The 19,811-nt window shown below is 46.5% G+C and overlaps 1 protein-coding gene and 1 long non-coding RNA gene across 3 annotated transcripts in view; one reads left to right on the top strand and one right to left on the bottom strand.

The window, feature by feature from the left end:
• The window catches only part of LOC135915606 (uncharacterized), a 54,660-nt gene extending 39,716 nt beyond the window's left edge, over nucleotides 1-14,944 (bottom strand). For both annotated transcript variants that reach the window (XR_011512874.1, XM_070535969.1), the window contains exons 1-2: nucleotides 14,727-14,944; nucleotides 3,513-3,635 (exon numbers count right to left, since the gene is read on the bottom strand). Coding sequence is in view for 1 of the 2 variants with exons in the window: in XM_070535969.1 (XP_070392070.1) it covers nucleotides 3,513-3,635; nucleotides 14,727-14,802 (199 nt within the window). In the remaining variant the exon portion in view is untranslated. The remainder of the gene's footprint in view (nucleotides 1-3,512; nucleotides 3,636-14,726) is intronic.
• Nucleotides 14,945-15,066: 122 nt separating this feature from the next.
• LOC135897708 (uncharacterized) overlaps nucleotides 15,067-19,811 on the top strand; it is a 29,288-nt gene continuing 24,543 nt past the window's right edge. The window contains exons 1-2 of the long non-coding RNA XR_010563118.1: nucleotides 15,067-15,128; nucleotides 19,640-19,786. This is a non-coding gene — a long non-coding RNA (uncharacterized lncRNA). The remainder of the gene's footprint in view (nucleotides 15,129-19,639; nucleotides 19,787-19,811) is intronic.

Raw genomic sequence — 19,811 nt, 5'->3', positions numbered from 1 at the left:
TAGAGTTCAAGAAAGAAATCATGCAAGTGTTGCAGCTAAGGTTGGCCAAGGTGTAATCATTTTTTACATTATCCAATTATGAGATCTATCTTGTTCCGTGATCAGTCCACTTGCGCCTATAGAATAAAATGTGTCTGTTAATGAAGTAGTTCATTAGAAAAGATTATTGGTACCAGTTCCTAACACTTGAATTCAATGGGCGACTTCGGATGCCGGTATCGCTTCCTAAACACGCTGTTCAGTTCTTTTCAGCGCGCTATGCGCGGTGTAATTATATTTTTCGCTCTTTACATGCAGAAACATAAAAAATAGCCACTTCTCATGTATTTTCCTTGCGGGAGGCGGCGTGAAGATGTAGCCTCTGTAGCCACGGTTTGTTTGAACTGACCAGCCATGGTGCAGTGGAATCTATGGAGTGGCTCATGGCACGGCCGCTCAGATCAATTGCGCCGGCGTGTGCTATATCTCGCACTGTATGCACGTGAGTCGTCTTCTTCACCGGCTCTGGAGGCGATAGACGCGCCTCTACATCCTCGTCATACATTCCTCATGAAACAAGCGGTTAAACGAATGAATTCAAAAACTCAAAACTCAAGCCGCACGCCCGCGCACCGTGTCACCAGCGGCTTTAAAGAAAGAAAATCAGCTCCAGGCATTGCATGTCAATCGCTCGGAAGTGGCTAGGTGTTGGTGTTTGTTTCGTTTTATCGTGAGCAAGGGGACGAGAGAGGGAGGGTGCCTCTTCCACCGGACGATTGCAGCCTACACAATCACCTAGCGGTTGCCGAGTCAGGAAATGAGTGGAGCTACCTTTTGCAAATTTATTTTGGCATCTCTCCTGTGACGCGCGGACACCTAAGAACAGGATACTTTTTGCACTTCGCGCTTTACAAATAAAGCGTGTAAGACATAATTACAGGGTACATAGCTGACAGAAAACGAGTGAATAGGATTGTTAAGGACGCAATAATTACCTTCACGATGAAGTTCGCCACCATAATTCAGAAAGGCAAAACTTGCTCAATAATCTTCGCTAATTAGGAGACAAAAATTGAGAGGAGTTCACCGCCTGGGGAGCACGTGGTCAGTTGGTGAGCATCTCATGTTTTATAGTGAAATGTTGTACCAGTTTTAAATGCGTAAGCATTTCTATATGGACCCAATCCCGTCCGTCCACACCTCTGTCACGTAATGCGAATCGCTCTAAAGAGATTAACTGAATGTATAAAACAAAATAAATTCGAAAGGAAAAAGCTTGCGGTCGTGAATTTAGAACGTACGACCCCACGTTCAGAAGCCGTCTGTCTGACCCACTGGTCTAAACAACCACTCTCTTTAATTGCATGGAATTATGAGTAGCGTCAACCGCGCTTGCACAAGGTGAATATAGCCGAGCCATATGAATGTGTTGCGCCGGCGGTAGAAATCAAATGTCAAAGGAGAACAGTTTCTATGAAAGCTTTGCTGAAAGATTTGGTGGTGGTGGAATAAAAGCCGTCTCAGGACTACATGAGAGCCCACTTCGAGCGTTGTAGACATCAGGAAGATTTCTACTTTGCGAAATTTAGTACACGCCACATCCAAGATGTGTTTCGCTCGTCGTGGGATGCTCCTTCTGTTGGGGCGTTTCTTCACCAACTGAAATACCACTGATCTCTAAGGGCTCATGCGCTTCGCGTGACGCAACACTGACAGATAAGCAGTTAACGAGTTGATGAGGACGATAAGTAGTGAGGAGGAGTCGTATTGGCCTCATCCCAGTTGACGATCGTTCAACGCGCGTGGATAAGGTGCTAAAGAGCGATAAGGCCCTACAACAATCAGAGCAATTTTGATACGATTGATAAGAACTGATTATAACTGACAATGGTCGCATGATGTCCGATAAGGTTGATAAGAAGAGATAAGAGTGGAAAAGGATCGGATAAATTGCTACAAGGTCGATAAGGGCCGGATCAATTTCTTCCAGCTTAATAATAACCGATAAGGGCTGATTACGGTCGTCTCTAGCCAGATAAGGTTGAAAACGAACTAAAAAGGTTTATACGTGTTTATACTGGTTGGATGAAGTTTGATAAGATTGATAATTAAATCGGGCTGCACAGACATGAGCAAGTGACACAATGCTTACGCATTCTTAGACAACTCCAGGGGAGCTCCAGCGTGAATTTCTGTTCTAATGACTTGGCCACCATAACTCCCCTTCCCTCCCCTTTTATGGGTAGGACAAGTAACTCGCCAAAGCCTAGCTATAAGACGTTCTCATTGGAACTGGGGCCCCCAACATGCATAAAACAATTCTTAGTAACCAACTCCGACTTCTTTAGTATTAACAGCAGTACATCAAATCATGTTGCTGTAACTTCTGGTGTTTTCCATGGTTCAGCACTAGGTCCTCTACTGTTGACTGAAATTCGCCTGTTTGCTGACGATCGCATTGTCTATTAATCTATCACTAACAATAAATGCTCCAGTCCGTTGCGGAACGACTTAAACAGCACAAATGACTGCTGTGATTGCTAGGTAGTTGACCTAAACCGGACTGTATGTACATAAATCCGCTTGCTCCTGTTATTGTTTCGCACTTTTAATATTTTAGTCTGAAAATAGCTAACATAAAGGATATGCGCTGTCGGTGCTTTTTTCCCCATACCATGTGTTTGTGAACTGCCGTTCACAAAATTCTGCGGAATAACTTTGTAGAGAATGAAAGACAAGGTCTGTGCAACTTTGGTGGTAGAAGAGTGGTTGGGTATACGTGGTTCGAGATTTGGTTCGAAATTCATGTTGGCGAAGCGACGTCCGACACTGGCTGTCGGGCGCGGGATGCATGACACCGACGCCGGATTTTCTGTGACGCGGGGCCCTTAGCGCGATCGCGTTAAAACATTAAAAACTACTTGGGTAGCTTTCTCTGTTTTTGTGAATGCATTTTTAATTAAATTGATACTACGATGCAAATGCTTCATTGAAGAACATTAATTTTCAGAAGTGTTCGAAGAATACAGGAGGGGGAGGGGTAACATAACCTGGGGGAGGGTGTATGGTAGAAGCAGTGTCAATGACGAGGCAAACGAGTGGAGGTATTGTCTAAAGAGGGTAGATAAGTGGCGAGGCGGAATGGAATGCGAGGCCTACGCAAGAGCGGAGAAATGCAGCGCTGTGGCGGTATTGGTTCGCGAGCCTAGGTTTCACTGGTGCAGTCAGACGATTTCAGTGAATAATAGTTGCCAGCAGCACAACTCCACATTTGGCGCAATGGCGTCGCTACAATCGTTGTGTGATAGTCGCCGCCGTCGCCCCAGCCAACGGCAACGGAATATCTGGATGCGCGTGTAATATCATTGACTGTCATATGAATGATCTAAGTCAAGTAGTGACGAAGGACCTCGTAACCCACTCCGACATTTGTTTTCTTAAAGTGCACAGGTAAAATGTACTACGTGCGACAAACTCAGCGGACAGAATATACCTGGCGTGTTAGATATTAGCAAAATATTGATGCATCCTACCTAGGTTGCAGCAAACAGAGCCACACCCGCAGCCATAGCGAGGCGCCCAATACTGTGGAGGGCACTGGTTGAACGGAACGCATCCATAGCCAGTTGTATGGCATTTCCTGAGTTTGCATGCCTCTGAAAAAAAAATAAAAGAAAATGGAATATACACGGAAATATATAATCATGACATCATTTAAAAGAACCACGTTCAGGGCCGTCACTTGGCCGCAATGATGGCGGATAACGATTAGGTAATCATCCCCTTCCTGAAAGGGTGATGTTACATTGACAGAACTGATAATTTTACAACGAAGCTGTTTGTGGCTAGGGTTCTGTGTATTTTTCGTGCCCGTGAACAAATCTGCGTTTGCAAAAAATCTCAGCTCCCGAATTTGATGCAAAATCGATTCCTTCTGTGCAAAAGGTTATACGTCTCATCACTTGGATATGCATCTTCAGCAGATTAGTTATCAACAGGCACCATTTTCAAGATCAGTAGACTCTTAGGCAGATAATTTTTTTGCTTGCTTACGGGGGCATGAGCCATTGATTGTCTTATGTGACGGAAAAATTTCTCGTTGGGTAGGCATAGAAGTGCTTATGCATTTAACCACAGAGGCGATACGAGAATGTGTGTGCGCACCTATCTTCATAGTGACAACCAATCAGGACATTAAATCTGTTAGTATGGATGGATGGATGGAAACAACTTTATTCTGAATCCGGCAAATTTGACGACCCGGGCTCAGGTCTCCAATGAGGGGACTTCGAGGCCTTGCCTCGTCGCCGCCTCTCGGGCTTGCTGGACAGCCCACTTTTGTGTCTTGAGGTTGGAGCTGCGCAGAGCGGAGGCCCACTTCGACGCAAGAGCCTCCGGAACTACTGCCATTGTAGCTGATGTAACCCGACACTCCCACAACATGTGTGACAGCGTCGCTCTAGTCTCCTGACATAATTTGCAAAGAGCAGTCGGGTATTGCGCGGGGAAAATGTGCTGCAATCGCACCGGACTGGGGAAGGTTTGTGTTTGCAATTGTGCCTGGCGACGTTTCAGCATGGGGTGAGGTGGGGGCAACAACCGCCTGCCTACCTGGTAGTGCTTGGTGATGTCATTGTACATGACCAGGCGTTCTCGCGTGTTTTGAGCCAGCAGTTCTGAACTCGAAGAGGCGGTCTCCGATTCTGCGCGGCGGGTCAGTTCTCGCGCAGAGCGGTGTGCTACCTCGTTCAAGTTAATGAGGCCCTCATCGGTGGGGGTGGCGACGTGCGCTGGAAACCATATGATGGCGGTGTTATCGAAGTGCTGTCGACCAGCTTTCCTTAGTATCTGGAGAGCTTCGGAGGAAATGCGCCCCCACGCGTAGTTGCGAACTGCGGATTGTGAGTCGCTAAAAACTACCTCGCAGAGGGGGTCGGTAAGCGCAAGCGCAATTGCTACCTCTTCTGCTGTTTCGGGGTATTCTGTTGTGACACTACACGCGTGCGTAAGCCGGGAGCTAACGTCTACGACTACCGCCGTGAACCGGTGTTCTCGTGTGTATTCTGCGGCGTCTACAAAGCGCGTAGTCCTCTTTCCACCCAAGGAGCGCAGCAGTGCCTTGGCACGGGCCTGGCGTCGGCCCCGATTAAATTCGGGGTGCATGTTTCGAGGTATAGGGGCGACAATCAGCGTGTCGCTGAGGTCAGGTGGAATGACCTGTTTCTGACCGTGTTGGACGTGGTAGTTGAAGCCGAGTTTCTGCAGGATGTAGCGGCCCGTGGCTGTCAGAGACATGCGTTCGAGTTGAGAGGTTCTTTGCGCATCCACAATTTCCTCAAGCGTGTTGTATACCCCCAGCTGTAGCAGACGAGCAGTGCTTGTGGACTCCGGTAGGCCAAGGGCGATCTTGTAAGTCTTGCGTATAAGGGTGTTGATTTTCTCCCTTTCAGTGACATTCCAGTTGTGGAAGGCAGCCACATAAGTGATGTGACTGATTGCGAAAGAGTGTATGAGGCGCATGACACTGTCCTCCTTCATGTCCGTGTGCTTGTTTGTAATGCGTTTGATCAGGCGGGTAGCCGCTGTAACCTTGCCTTCGATTTTGCGAATAGCTTCTATGTTTGACCCGTTCGCTGTTATATGCATGCCTAGGATGCGTATCTTCGGGACTCGGGGAATGCAGGAGCCGTCTTGCGTATAGAGGATTATGTCGTCACATTGGCGCGATTCGGCTGTAGGCTTGGGCCGGCGGCGCGAGCGGTAGACGAGCAGCTCCGATTTCAGTGGAGATAGTCGGAGACCTGTGTCTTGGAGGTAGGTTTCGACTGCAGAGACCGCTGCTTGTAAGGTGCATTCTATCTGACCATCACTGCCCTTGTTGACCCACAGGGTGATGTCATCTGCGTACAAGGCGTGATGGAGGCCATCGATCTGGTCGAGGTAGGCCGGGAGACCCAGCATCACGAGGTTGAAAAGGAGCGGGGATATGACCGATCCTTGAGGAGTGCCGGTGCTTCCTAGTGTATGTTCATCGGATGTCATGCTGCCGACCGCGAGGGTGACTGTGCGGCGCGACAGGAAGTCTCTGACGTAGTTGTAGCTTCGCTCACCCAAGTTGAGCTTGTTTATGCGGCTCAGGATTGCTGCATGTGCTACATTGTCAAATGCCTTTTCCAAATCTAGACCGAGGATGGCCCGGTTGCCACTAGTTGGGTCATTGATAATCTGGTGGTAGAGCTGGAGCATGACGTCTTGAGTGGTGACGTCTTATCAGTCGTTTCCTGTAACAAGTGTCAATGCACCCCCTTATTTGAAAAGACTAAATTCATAGGGAAAGGAAAGAGCAAGAAGGAAAGGGAGATAATAGAGGCCTTTCATATAAGAAAGGAAGGCGATAAATGTGTGAGCACTCCCTCTCTTGCCTTGTCGGGAAAAGAAATAACATTTTTGGAAGAAAGATTAAAATGATGATTTGCAGATGTTTTTGTGAATGATGTGCGCATGCCTATGCTGATGAAAGCTATAAATGTCCGGCGATTTTCAAATAAACTTCCAGTTGGCAGTCAGCGCTTGTCTGTGGTATTTGTTTCCTTGTGTCCTCGTCTTTTTCGCGCTGTTTCACCTCAGTTCTTGAGTGGAGAGGTGTGACCGGAAGCCCACCATAGTGGGTGGGTAGGCTCCAGTGTCCTCGAGGTGGTGGTTCATGCGGGAGAGGAACGCGTGCTCCATCACCTTGCCAACGCAGGATGTGAGGGAAATGGGCCTCAAGTGATCGAGGCTGGACGGCTTGCCTGGCTTCGGTATCAGGACTGCTTTAGAGCGTTTCCACGCCTATGGGATGCAACCTGCCCACCAGCATTTGTTGATGTATGCCGTAAGAGCGGTTATCGAGGCATCATCGAGGTTTCTTAGAGTCTTGTTCGTAACCTTGTCGGGACAGGTGCTGATTTGGCATTAAGGTCGTGGAGAGCTGCGCGGATCTCTGACTCGTGAAATTCTTCATCGAGTGTCACATTTGTCTCTCCAGTGTAATCTCCGTGTTGAACATCGGGCCGTTGAGGGAAGTACTTGGCTAGCAGGCGTGTCACGAGCTGGTGATCACTCGTGGTAGCCTGTTCCTTGTGGAAAAGGCGTTGCAGGTTTGCTTGCTGAGCAGACTTGCTCTGCGTTTCCCCCAAGAGGTGACGAAGGAGGCGCCACGTACTGCCATTGTGGAGCTGCCCATAGACCGCGTTGCAGATGTCATACCACTTTCCACATACGACATACGACATACGACATACGACATACGAAGCTTTCGGTTGTGCCTTTGCTTTTTCCATCTTGCGTTTAGTGACGTCTTGACTTCCCAGAGGTGGGCTAGTCGGCTGTCGATCTTGTCAACCTGGACTTCGGGTGCGAAGTCCAGGTTAGTATCTGTTAGTATATTTGTTCAAAATTCTGTCTCATCTCGGTGTCGTGTGCACAACAGCTTCGCTGGTCATCTACCGTCACATAGTGTAATGGCTCATGATTTTTACTGCCTCTATTTTATCTACATACTTGAATTTTGATAGACTAAATTGCGTGATTTGCAACTGTTTGCCTTGCTGAGTACTACGCTACCAGTTCGGTCTAGGCCGCGGCAGCTGAATCCTGTGATGGCGCAGTGCAAGTAGCGTCGTGTATCGTGCATTGGGTGCAATTCAGAACACCTCAGGCGATCGAAATCAATCTTGAGTCCCCCAATAGGGCGTGGCACATAAACAGATCATGATCTGGCACGTGAAACCCCAGAATTTATTTTCTAAAGTTATAGTAAGAATACAAAGCTCGCTTCAGTGCATGTTTCTTTTCCTGCCCTTGCACCACCAATCTTCCACCATACACCGTGCAACAAACTAGGGGCCCTATAACGTAAAACTATTCCAATATCTTTTTATTCCAACCTTCTGACGTGAAACTTGCGTAACCACCGACGCAAGCACCGAGCGGTCACCCACGGGGTCATCTGAACAGACAAATCAAGCACTCTCCTCGTTCATAGCAGGTCACTTTTGTTTGCTTGAAAAACGAATAACATTGCTTACACTGCGCGGCTCGTCTTATCTAATTGGCTGACAAGAGGCGACGAGCACGCTCAAGTCGAGAGGGATTCGATGGGGCCGAGTCACTGCACTGGAAGTCGATAACCGGATGAAGAGGCTGGTGCCGGCGTCTGCGATTGGTCCACTTTCCCTTACTTAGCTTGCGATGGCTGGTAGAAAATCGCTGCGGCATGCAACGGAAGTTTAAGAATGACGCTAAAACAAATGCTCGGCAAAGAGTTGGCAGTAGGAGGTCGTAAACGTGCCCAAAGTGCTCGAAAATGTTACACGGCCACGCAAAAAGCTTTATTATATGGAAATAAACCCATGCTCTCCGGCAGGTGCGAGTTCCCAGTGCCTGAGCGATCGGACGCAGCCATCTTTTATTTCTTTCGGAACGGGGAGGCCGTGGCTATACAGCGCAAAATTCCCTTTTGTTCGGCATATAATGCATCTTCAACGCGTGCACGTTCCTTTGACGCGGCCACTTCTCACAAATTTGTGACGTCGCGTGACAGGCAGGTGAAGTGGGTGCAGCCCGAAAACTTTTGACCAATATCCGGGGGCTAATTGTGAAAAGGCGTCAAATGAGAAATATCTATTTTTTTTGTTCGGTCAAATGATGCATAATCAGTGTGTACACGTCATATCAGATGGGGAGCTATCGGGGTTTTCATGACGTCGCTTGAAAGGCAGGTGAAGTTGGGGGGGGGGGGGGGGGGTCAAAAAAGCTTTTGACCAATCGCGGAGGTCTGATTGCGTAATTAGAATAGAAAAGTTTGGAATAGCTTTACGTTATAGCGCCCTAGGTGTCGGGAAGCGGCAAAGTGACGACGACGAAGTAGCGTCGAAAACATGCAAGCACGTGTCCCGCGGCGCCTGCATGGTTCAAAACAAGGCCGACATCTCGCTGCACCTGCGCTCGTGGCGCAGCAAAATTATAAATGAAGATACCGACGAATCAGCAAGCGCTTAAAAAGGACGCTCAGCGGAGGGGGAAATCACGCCTGACTCAAGCAGCTCAAAGAAAGGGAAAACCCACCTCAGCAAGACCGATGGAACTGACAAGAGGAGCAAGGAAGGCGCGTTGGCTTGGGTCGGACGTCATCGTTCGGGAGGCCAACCGCTGTCGGAAGGACCGGGTCGAGCGCCAATGCACGAGGGGACCTCTAGTAGACACGCTCCCACACCCAGCCGACCACCAACCAGAGTCTGCGAGAGCTCGCCTGCCGTCTACGCTCGTACACTTCGTCGAGCGACGCAACACCAGCCAAACTATGAGTGGGCTGTGGTAGTCGCTCCGAACGCGGTGTAGGGACGCTTGGTTTAGCTCGCCCCCATGCCCTGTGCCCTTGTTCTTGCGTTTTGCATGTTTGAATACACGTTTGCGTGCGGTGATTGTTGCCGTTGTTTGGTTGCTGCCCTCGGAGGCGTCTCTGACTTACAGAATTAAGCTCTGCCTCCCGAACCAAATAGTAACGCTAGTTTCCCCTACTGTACTTAACACCACGCATTCAAGTAGACACAAAAAGTTGCTGTACTTATACATTGGCATTCAGTCATGATACTTTCCTGCAGTATTTGTACATGCTGCGCATGATTCCATCATCTTGATGCAAAAAAATTTCTCTTATGTTTATGCGCTCTCGCAGACCCTGATCTATCTTCCAGCTTCAGGTCGCTGTTTTTATGTACCACGATTTTTCTTTCAAATGGGATTTCATTTTCCAAGTTCAGTAACGTTTCATATCTGAATTCGCTTATTGCATCTCCAAGTTTACATTTACGACAGTTTTTCTGCCGCCACCACCACCACATTAGCATACTTACTCTTGAATTTTCTGTTTCTTTTTACCTCTGTAAATAATTTTTTTAATATGTAAGTGTCTAAAGAAGTTTGCCGGTTATATATTTCATTCATATGTATCGCCACGCGTGTACTATCTTTTTTATTGGTATGTGGTGCTATGCACGAGCTTGCGGGATCAAATGCCGGTCGCGGCAGCCACGTTTCGACGAGACGAAATGAAAAAAATAAAAATAAAAGGCCCATGCCCCGTGCATTGGAGCCACGGTGAAGATCTTCTGGTGATGAAAATTATTCCGGAGTCCCGAAATATACATGCATGTTAGCGTGTGTGATCTGATTGTGCAGGCGTCGAGAAAGATATAAGTGCATTGTAGTATATGTACGCCATCACCACTGATTGGTATCGAATGTAGGAGAAGTCATGTATATATAATGAGCGCACTTGAGGCGCGATTTCAAATTTGATGACCGATGGCTACGTTCGCCGCTATCGTTATTTGAATGTCGCCTGTCTTTGCACAAGTTTATTTCCTTCACCTTCAGTGCGATGTGACGACAGGTAGACGTGGTTCTTAGTAGGAGTAGTACACAAAATAGTTCTTCCAAAATGCTACTTAAAGATTATAAAGATTTAACGTCCCACACGCTTGCACGTGATGAAGCACGTGGCACGAAAGGACTCTTCGACTAACCTGCAAAGCCAAATATACTCGAAACACACCCACGCACCGCCCCCCCCCCTAAATAAGAGAGAGAGAGAGAGAGAAAGCAAGCTAGCCAATCATTCTTTAAAGTCTAAAAAAATCAGCAAATCAAACACAAGCACGCTCAAAGCATGCCCTAGAAACACGTTTTCGTCGCCGCGACGGAGCCCCGGAAAAACACGTCCGCCCACCACAGACATCACCACGGAGCCCTCGGTCAAAAGCACCTACGGGAAGCCCGGCTGCTCCTACTGCATTGAATTTTTTGCTGCAGAGCACGCCGAATGCAACAGCCAGACAAAAACCTGCGAGCGCGTGTAATTTTGGAGGCCATCGTGAAAGAAGAGCAGTGACCACTTCTGTCTAGTGGTAGCGCTGCCACTTGGGCAGGAAGTGCAGAACAATACAACAACATATCCTGGACGAAGATGGAAACGAACTGGAAAGGAACGCGGCATTAATTTACATCCGAAAATAACAGCCGAATCTTTCCAAGGCAATGACGAGGTTGTATTAAAGGAAAAAAAAAGCATGAAAGAGAACCAGATGGAAAAGGCGCTGGTGCTGACAAATTTCAACTGGAAGAAAGCCGAAGAGAAAATTCCTAAGCGCACAGATACAGCGCTAGACCAGGTTCCTATTAGGCTAGGTCCAAAAAGTAGGGAAGCTCTGTTGAGAGCAGTAGAAAAAAGTTTGAGAGATAGACGAATACCAGGCAGTTGGCTACAAAGAAGAATAAATTTAATTTATAAAGTCAAGGGGGAAAACATAGAATTCACTAATATAGACCGTTGACCATCGCATCGGTAATATACAGGTTCGCAGAGCACGCAATCAAATTAAATCAATTGAAATTAACTGAGAAATAATTCGAGTGGATGTATGCAACGTATACACGAACATACACCAAATACACAGAGCGCTGGGATGAATTAATTCCTTAAATTCTTCGGAATGTAATTAACAGGAAGGAATCCTTCAGAGCTCGATTCTGTGCTGCATGCATGGGCACAGAATATTGACATTTATGAGAACTTCAGGATGGCTTCAGAAAAGGTAGGAGTCTGTCTGACAACGTATTTGTCCTTACTCAGCGTATTAAAATATCCAGCGTAGTAAGGAGACTGTTATTTGTGGCCTTTTTAGACATTATAGGAGCGTATGACAGCGTAGACCGTAACATTTTGTGGGATATTCTGGAAGGGGAAGGCTTAGGCGACGATTGTACACAGCTTTCGAGAGAGATTTACCTAGAAAATGACGTTTGCGCTGAATCAGAAAGGATGAGGAGCGAGGAGAAAGTTGATATCAAGAAGGGACTGAGGCAGAGGTGCCCTTTATCCCCTTGCTGTTTATGATGTGAGGTGAGGATGTAAAAGGGCGCCAGAGGAAAGTAATATCCGGCTTAATTTGTCATACAAATCGCGGGTAGAATAGTACAGCAGCAGCTTCCAAGTTTGTTTTATGCGGACGACATCGTGATGATTGCTAACAAGCAAAGGGATATGCAACATCTGGCTAATCTCTGTTGAATAGAAGACGATAAGTTAGGCTTGAAATTGAGCGTTAGAAATCAGGTGCTGTGGTATCGAGTGAAAACAGCCAACATACAGTGAAAATATAGGGCCAGGAAATACCTTGCGTAAAAGAATATGAATACCTTGGCACTGGAATAAATGAAGGCAAGAGATATATGGAAACACAGGAAAAAACAACAGTAAAGGGGAAGAGAAATGTAGCCATAATGAAGCACAGGTGCTCCAGGGTATTTGGAAAGGTGTAATGGTTTCAGAACTTACACTTAGAAATTCGGTTGTTTGCTTGAAATCAGGGTTACAATCGGGACTCGATGGCAACCAAAGGTCAGTGGAACGCCTCGCATTGGGCGCTCACGGGAGGACTACGAATGAAGCTGTACAGGGTGGTATGGGCTGGACAAGATTTGAAGTGAGGGAAGCTCATAGTAAAATTAATTATGAAGAAAGACTGACGAATATGGATGAAAGTAAATGGGCTGGGAGAGTGTTCAGGTATTTGCATAGCAATAACATTGATTCACAGTGGAGGAAAGGAACTAGGAACCTTACCAGCATGTATTTATTTTGTATGGTGAGCAATAGAGCAACAAAAACGTCAAGCGGAAAGTCACAAGGGTTGAAATAATCTCATGGGTGACGGCAATGTAAAAGAAACCTGCCTTGACTAGCTACTTAAGAAGCAAAGCGAAATCAGGAAAGAAACAATTTATGATAACTGAAAGGGGAGCCCATTACTTTTCGAAGTGCGATCAGGATGCCTTAGAACACGCAGTTATAAATCGAGATGTAGAAAGGAAGAAGAAGCATGTGCTCGCTCCGGTAAAGCTGGGTAACGATGGAAGATATCGGCCCAGCTGTCTATTTTACAATCACTGGCCTCCTTGAAGCCCTTGGGTTCAGCGAGAGCAGGGTAAAGTACACATGTCCGCAATAGAGATTACAAAGGGGCAATTGCAAGATGGGTGGAAGAAAAGTAGGGAAACGGCAATCAACGGAGGCGTACAAAAACGAAGTTCACAATAGGGATTAACGAAATTTAGTTATGGGAATTCATCGTGTCTCCGTTTCCTTTCTTTTTTTCTTTTTTAGCATATGTACTACATTAGGCAATAAACTAACAAGGCACAGAACGGCAGATCTGCTGCACCTTGTGTAATATAAAGGGCTGTGTTTGTGTCATCTAGATTCCTGGTGTTGCAATACTAAGTAATTTCAAATAAAATAAGTTGCCAGGAACCAGATAGCGGTCAGTAGAACGGTGAAGAAAAGAGCTATTTTGACCGCAGGAACTTAGACGAAATAATCAAATAACAATTAACAAACGAAACGTTGTGCTGCGTAGTCTGACGGCATCAATAGGAGCAAAAAATGTACATGAACCATATAGTCGGAAATGAGCACTGTCTAATAATAAACTATTTATAATAAACTGTCTGAAAGAAAAAATAGCATCACAGTATACACGAACATACACCAAATACACAGAGCGCTGGGATGAATTAATTCCTTAAATTCTTCGGAATGTAATTAACAGGAAGGAATCCTTCAGAGCTATAATAATGTGGTTCACGAACAGAGAACTGGTACACGCGCCCCGTTTTTTGAGCGCCGCCACTTCACTCGCTTAGTGACAATATATGGCCGCTGTCAATTGCATAACTTGCCGGAGGTACCTTTTGCAGTTCCTTACCAAATGGTACCACACGTTGCACACAACAAGGAACGTGTTTGTTTATAGAACAAAAACAAAAGAAAAACAACAGAAAACATTTGTGTCCGTGCGCTGCATCTGGGCCTCATGTTTCTGTGCCATTCGACAGCTTGTCTGTCCTGCTCAACGGTGTCCGCGTCGTCATGAATGGCACCGGCGCACAATGGCTAAAAACGCTGGCGTTCCAGCTGCGCTGTACAAGGTCTGCCGCTCAGTCCACAGCACTTTTCTTCGTTCTTCGAAGCCGCAGTGCCTCGCTGTGCAATACGCGTCATTCAACAGCACAAATGGCTCCAGGAATTCCCTTCTGAGGCATGTCAAGCGCGACGTTCCTCTCGCGTGCGCGCAACTCGGTGCCGCTACGGAGTTGGCGCATTCTTCGCCAGCAGTGAGGCAGGCAGTTGTAGCTTCGCACCCAGTCATCTGTCATAGTGCCTCTGCATGAACCTCTATGTAAACGCACACGTATGACGTCGGGTGACTCAGGTCTCCATATTATTTGCTTTGTGTATCAAAATACAACTTTCGAAGACTTGTACAGTTTGGGCATATGTTTAAGGCCTTGCGAAACGTGCGTAATAGATGGAAATACAAGCGCTCTGCATTGTTATTGCTACTGACTTACTCCTAACTGACTGCTTGCGTTTGAGTAGACGACCGTGCCCAGCATTTTTAAAGGACAGGAAGCAAAGTTGGACGCGCGCTGATTCTGTCTCCGCTCTGCTAAATACACGCAGCACCTCAATAGCCCGCGATTCCTCAAACTTATCACCATAAAACTAAAAAGAATTCGAGAAAGGCTGTGACTTATTATCCAAGAGTTGGTAATCTTTGCGAATAAATATTATACAAACAGGTTAATATACTTGTACCGTGTACTCTTGCGATTTCCCACAATAACAGAGTATTTATACTCACCTAAAACGCTTGAAGTCAAACACATAACAATAAGCAGAGAGATCAACGGCATATCAGCATAGATGGCTAGCTTCATTTTACGTTTCGCAAAATGAAATTGGACGGTAAAAAGCGACGATGTACAGGCTTCAAGTGACCCTTATGGGTTTTTTCTTAGGACACATTGTGCTGTGTACGCACAATTCACTTCAGTAGCAGCACGTGGAGACAAAGCTAAGCACTGTTCTCTGAATTATGAAGGAGCATAGGGTCAGGCTGCTGCCGCTACATTGCGCTGTCAAGGTAGTAAAAACGCGCAAGTGTTTTATCTGGCGCATCCAAGTACAATAAAAGGAAGATAGCCGGTTCGAACCTATTTACAACGTGGCCAAAGGGAAACCTCCGTGGGACACTATTCTCGAGGTAGGATTTCAGTGCCTTTGTTGTTGCAATAGCAGTCACGCGCACCCTCGAGGCGCGTTTGTGCTGTCTTGCTGCGCTGGTATCGACGGCAATTGCGGTGCCATGGCGTGGAAAAAAAATAAATTATGGGGTTTTACGTGCCAAAACCACTTTCTGATTATGAGGCACGCCGTAGTGAAGGACTCCGGAAATTTCAACAACCTAGGGATCTTTAACGTGCATGGCGTGGAAAGTCAGGCCTTATGGGATGTGCAGTCCGTTTGGCTTGAAGAACGACGAAACCCGTTGGACGCTCCGTCACTGTTCCCTCATTCGCGTCTGCCAGAGAGCCCACTGGCATGAGCCTTGCTCCGCTGCTGGCTGGAGCATTGCGAACGTGCACCTTAGCGTTCCTGCTGAGGAGGCGTGTGCTTACCAGGCACCACGATGCATATACTGGTCCGAGCGGAACGGACGCGAAAGGTCAATCTTAGTCTCTTTTCGTTTGATGCTGGCAAAAGCCCATGTTTTCTTCGTCGATCTCGTCTCGTGCACCATCGATGCGTGACATCGCGAGACGTTAAGCTACGGGCGATCTAGATCGCGCCACCGTTGTGCGAAAAGCAGCACCAAGTCGCCTCTGCGCATTAGTTAGTTATGAAGCTGGAAGCTCTAAAAGCTACGAAAGCATCCACCGCGTTTGCCTTGCATTGCATTGTGTATTGTTTGGTTCCACCGAGTTTTCTGTCTGCAGGCATTAGAGATATCTTTTTTTTAGATTATGGCTCAACAAGGATGTTTCAGTCTTTTGACCAACACGTGTTTTCTGCCGTGGCAAGACTCCTTGTATTCCTTCTATAAATGAAAATGGAGGCACTTGTCCTACTAGATGCGTTATGTAGATTCAAACTAAACAAAAAAAGAGAACTGTTTTCGCGCGTGCATGAAATGGTGAGCGTCATTGGCGTATTTTTACTATGGGCAGTGGTGTAATATACCGTCTCCGAGTAAGTTCCTAATAGATGGGACGACGGCCTTAGCACATTTCTTTATGTTGTGAAATTAAATACCTGTATTATAACTTGCAAAGCCGAATGGAGTGACCCCTAACCTCTATTATTCCCCAAGACACCCCACCCTTTCGTCGCTATGTACTGACACCGAAGACTTTAACATCGCCTTGCAAGATTTCTTGTTCTACGTTTTACTGTTTCGCGGCATATTTAATCTATATTTACCCACTATATATTTACCTCATTCACCTTCGACACTGCCTTCCTTATAACTCGATATAGTGCCTCCTCCCAGCTCACTTCTACATCAATTGGCTTCACTCGCGCGAACAAGCTTGCCCGACTCACGTTGCCCAGGCCGACTGCAAACGTCGCGTTCCGAATTACCACGGTGCTTCAAATATGGGCTGAAAATTTCACCCGTGACTTGGTGTTAAGGAATTTATTCCCCGCTCAATTGGTCCACACGTGATCATGTGTGTGGGTATATATATATATATATATATATATATATATATATATATATATATATATATATATATATATATATATATATATCAGTGGCGGCGCTGGCTAGCATTCACAGGGCTAGTTATAATAGTAACACACAAGTACCCCACAAAGTGGATCGGAGGACGGCACGGCGGTAGCTGAATTGGTAGAGCATCGCACGCGAAATGCGACGGATGTAGGATCGTTCCCCACCTGCAGCAAGTAGTTTATTCATCCACTTTCAGTTTCATTAATTTATAATTTCTTTATTTCATTTAGTAAGTACAAGTTACTGAATACAACAATCAAACCCCGGCCCTCAGTCCCCAGCAGATGCGAAGCAACCGACCCCGGCGGTGGTCAGACCGTTGACGCAGCAGAAGGTGCTAAGAATCTATGGGTCCGGAAAGGCCGCCATTGGAATCTGAACATCGCAATGTTTAACGCTAGCACGTTATCAAGTGAGGCGAGTTCAGCAGTGCTATTGCACGAATTAGAGGGCAGTAAATGGGATATAATAGGGCTCAGTGAGGTCAGGAGGACAAAAGAAGCATATACAGTGCTAAAAAGTGGGCACGTCCTGTGCTACCGGGGCTTAGCGGAGAGACGAGAACTAGGAGTCGGATTCCTGAATAATAAGGATATAGCTGCTAACATACAGGAATTTTATAGCATTAACGAGAGGGTGGCAAGTCTTGTTGTGAAACTTAATAAGAGGTAAAAATGGAACGTCGTGCAAGTCCACGCTCCTACATCCAGTCATGACGACCAGCAAGTCGCAAGCTTCTATGAAGGCATGGACTCGGCGAGACTAGAAATGAAATGGACTTTAAACTTTGAGCTAACCCTTTCATCATACAACATGTGGACGTACTCGGCAAGGTGCGCTGCAGTGACCACAGGATGGTAAGAACTTGAATTAGCCTACACTTGAGGAGGCAATGGAAGAAACTGGTACATAAAAAGCGGATGAATGAGTTAGCGGTAAGAGGGAAAATAGAGGAATTCCGAGTCAAGCTACAGAACAGGTATTCGGCTTTAACTCAGGACGATGACCTTAGTGTTGAATCATTAGTGTTCATCATTAAGGAATGTGCACTAGAAGTCCATGGTAACTCCGTTAGACAGGATACCAGTAAGCTATCGCAGGAGACGAAAGCTTTGATCAAGAAACGCCAATACATGAAAGCCTCTAACCCTACAGCTAGAATAATAATAATAATAATATTTGGGGTTTTACGTGCCAAAACCACTTTCTGATTATGAGGCACGCCGTAGTGGAGGACTCCGGAAATTTTGACCACCAGGGGTTCTTTAACGTGCACCTAAATCTAAGCACACGGGTGTTTTCGCATTCCGCCCCCATCGAAATGCGGCCGCCGTGGCCGGGATTCGATCCCGCGACCTCGTGCTCAGCAGCCCAACACCATAGCCACTGAGCAACCATGGCGGGTACAGCTAGAATAGAAATGGCAGAACTTTCCAAGTTAATTCGCTCGCTGCTGCTGCGGCGTTTCCTCACTGCAGCGTTTTGGCAGCGAGTTTCCACGGTCATCGAGTGAGATGTGTTCATGTTTGTTTGTGCTTGCGTGAAGCCATGCTTGTTAGTTTAGTTAAACTCGCGAACAGCTTCCGATGGCTATGAAAAGAAAGCTACGGAGGCAGAGCGCGCACGAGCGAGAGCGCTTTTGAGAGTCTCGCGTTTTAATTCACGTTGTTTCAGGCAGAGGAAGAGAAAACATAAACGCCTTATTAGCAACAGTTCAATAAGACAGAGCATACTACCGAGTGTAAAGGTTTACTTATTTTGCGGTTGTTCTCTTCCGGGTCTTGTGAAACGCGAAACTGACGCACGTGGAAGCTGCATTGATTCAGCGTCTGCACCGAGCAAACAAAAGCACTGTTAAAGGCTGCCGGAATACTTGGCGTGGTAAAACAGGTGCAGCAGCCACGTGTCCGTAGCTTTCCCTTCATAGCCACAGAAAGTTGTTCGCGAGTATAGTATGCCAATGTTTGCAAGTTTATACTGCCGATAAAACTACTATCCCTTCTTCGTGTAGATGTCCACCAATTTCCTATCGCAATTGATGCTTCGCCTCTCGGTCGATACTGCGACTTTTTCCGTCGAATATATTGCTGGCTACTTCTCGCGTGAGTGCGTTTCTGTAGAGCAGGAACGGGAGTGCATTGTGTGACATGCCACTTTTTTTCTTTGCATTTCTTGTTATTTAAGTGTCTAAGGTGATGCTCATACCTCTTTCGTTATACGCTTGTGTGTTTTTTGCTATTGCTTTAAACGCAAGGAGAAAAACGACACACCTTGCTCACTCACCGCTACTGAGCAATGAATGGGTGGAGAGACCCAAGTCAGAGTGAGTTCATCTGCCTTTAGGCCCTTCATCCCAGGTGATGTATGTCTGAACAAATCGAAAAATGAAAAAAATATCAGATACAAGCTTCAGAACCTGAACGTACAAGGGAACACTCACAAAGGGCTCTGAATGTAGTCAGAATTCGACAAACATCCGGGTAGAGCTAGTGTGACCCTCGGTTCCAGGAGAGATAGATTATATACAATCGGAATGCTCGCATTGCGCGTATTCGCTTGAATACCGAGAAAGTTAGACCACTCGAATGAATTCACAATTCTCCTTTTTTTAGGATGTTTGCCTTAACGTGATGGAAAAATACGAGTGTGTTTTCTTTACGTCTGCTTTTATGTTGTGAAATTGTAGTATGGCGGTTAACTTCCCTAAAGTGCACAGTGACTTGAAAAAGACGCTCCAGTGGGTGACTTCAGAATAATTTGTCCACCCCGTGGTCTTTAACGTGGATCCAAAGCATGGTTTTCGATTGTCTTTTCATGCTGACTCAAAGGGAATGCCACCGCCGGGGTCTGAAATTGAATCCACGTCCTAGTATTTAGCAGCCCAATGGACAAAGACACCGAGTCGCCAGGGCTGGTATCATTACTGCTTCTAAACGTTATAGCATATCAATAAGGAAATGTGGTGGTTTTATTCGCAGCACCCTAGGTATCCTGAAGTTACGGTGACGTGGGCAGTTGCTGTCTGAGTGGGCGCGCAGACAAAATGTTTTTGAGGCTTGGAGCAGGAACGGAACCAGGAAGTTGAAGTTGCATCGCAAGTACCCCTGCGAAGACACAGAAGGACGGTACGCAACACGGTCTTTTATGTTG

This window comes from Dermacentor albipictus, chromosome 3, assembly GCF_038994185.2.
Source record: "Dermacentor albipictus isolate Rhodes 1998 colony chromosome 3, USDA_Dalb.pri_finalv2, whole genome shotgun sequence".
NCBI classification, from domain to species: Eukaryota; Metazoa; Arthropoda; class Arachnida; order Ixodida; family Ixodidae; genus Dermacentor; species Dermacentor albipictus.
The sequence above is the reverse complement of the archived record's forward strand: the minus strand, read 5'-3'. Positions and strand labels throughout refer to the sequence as shown.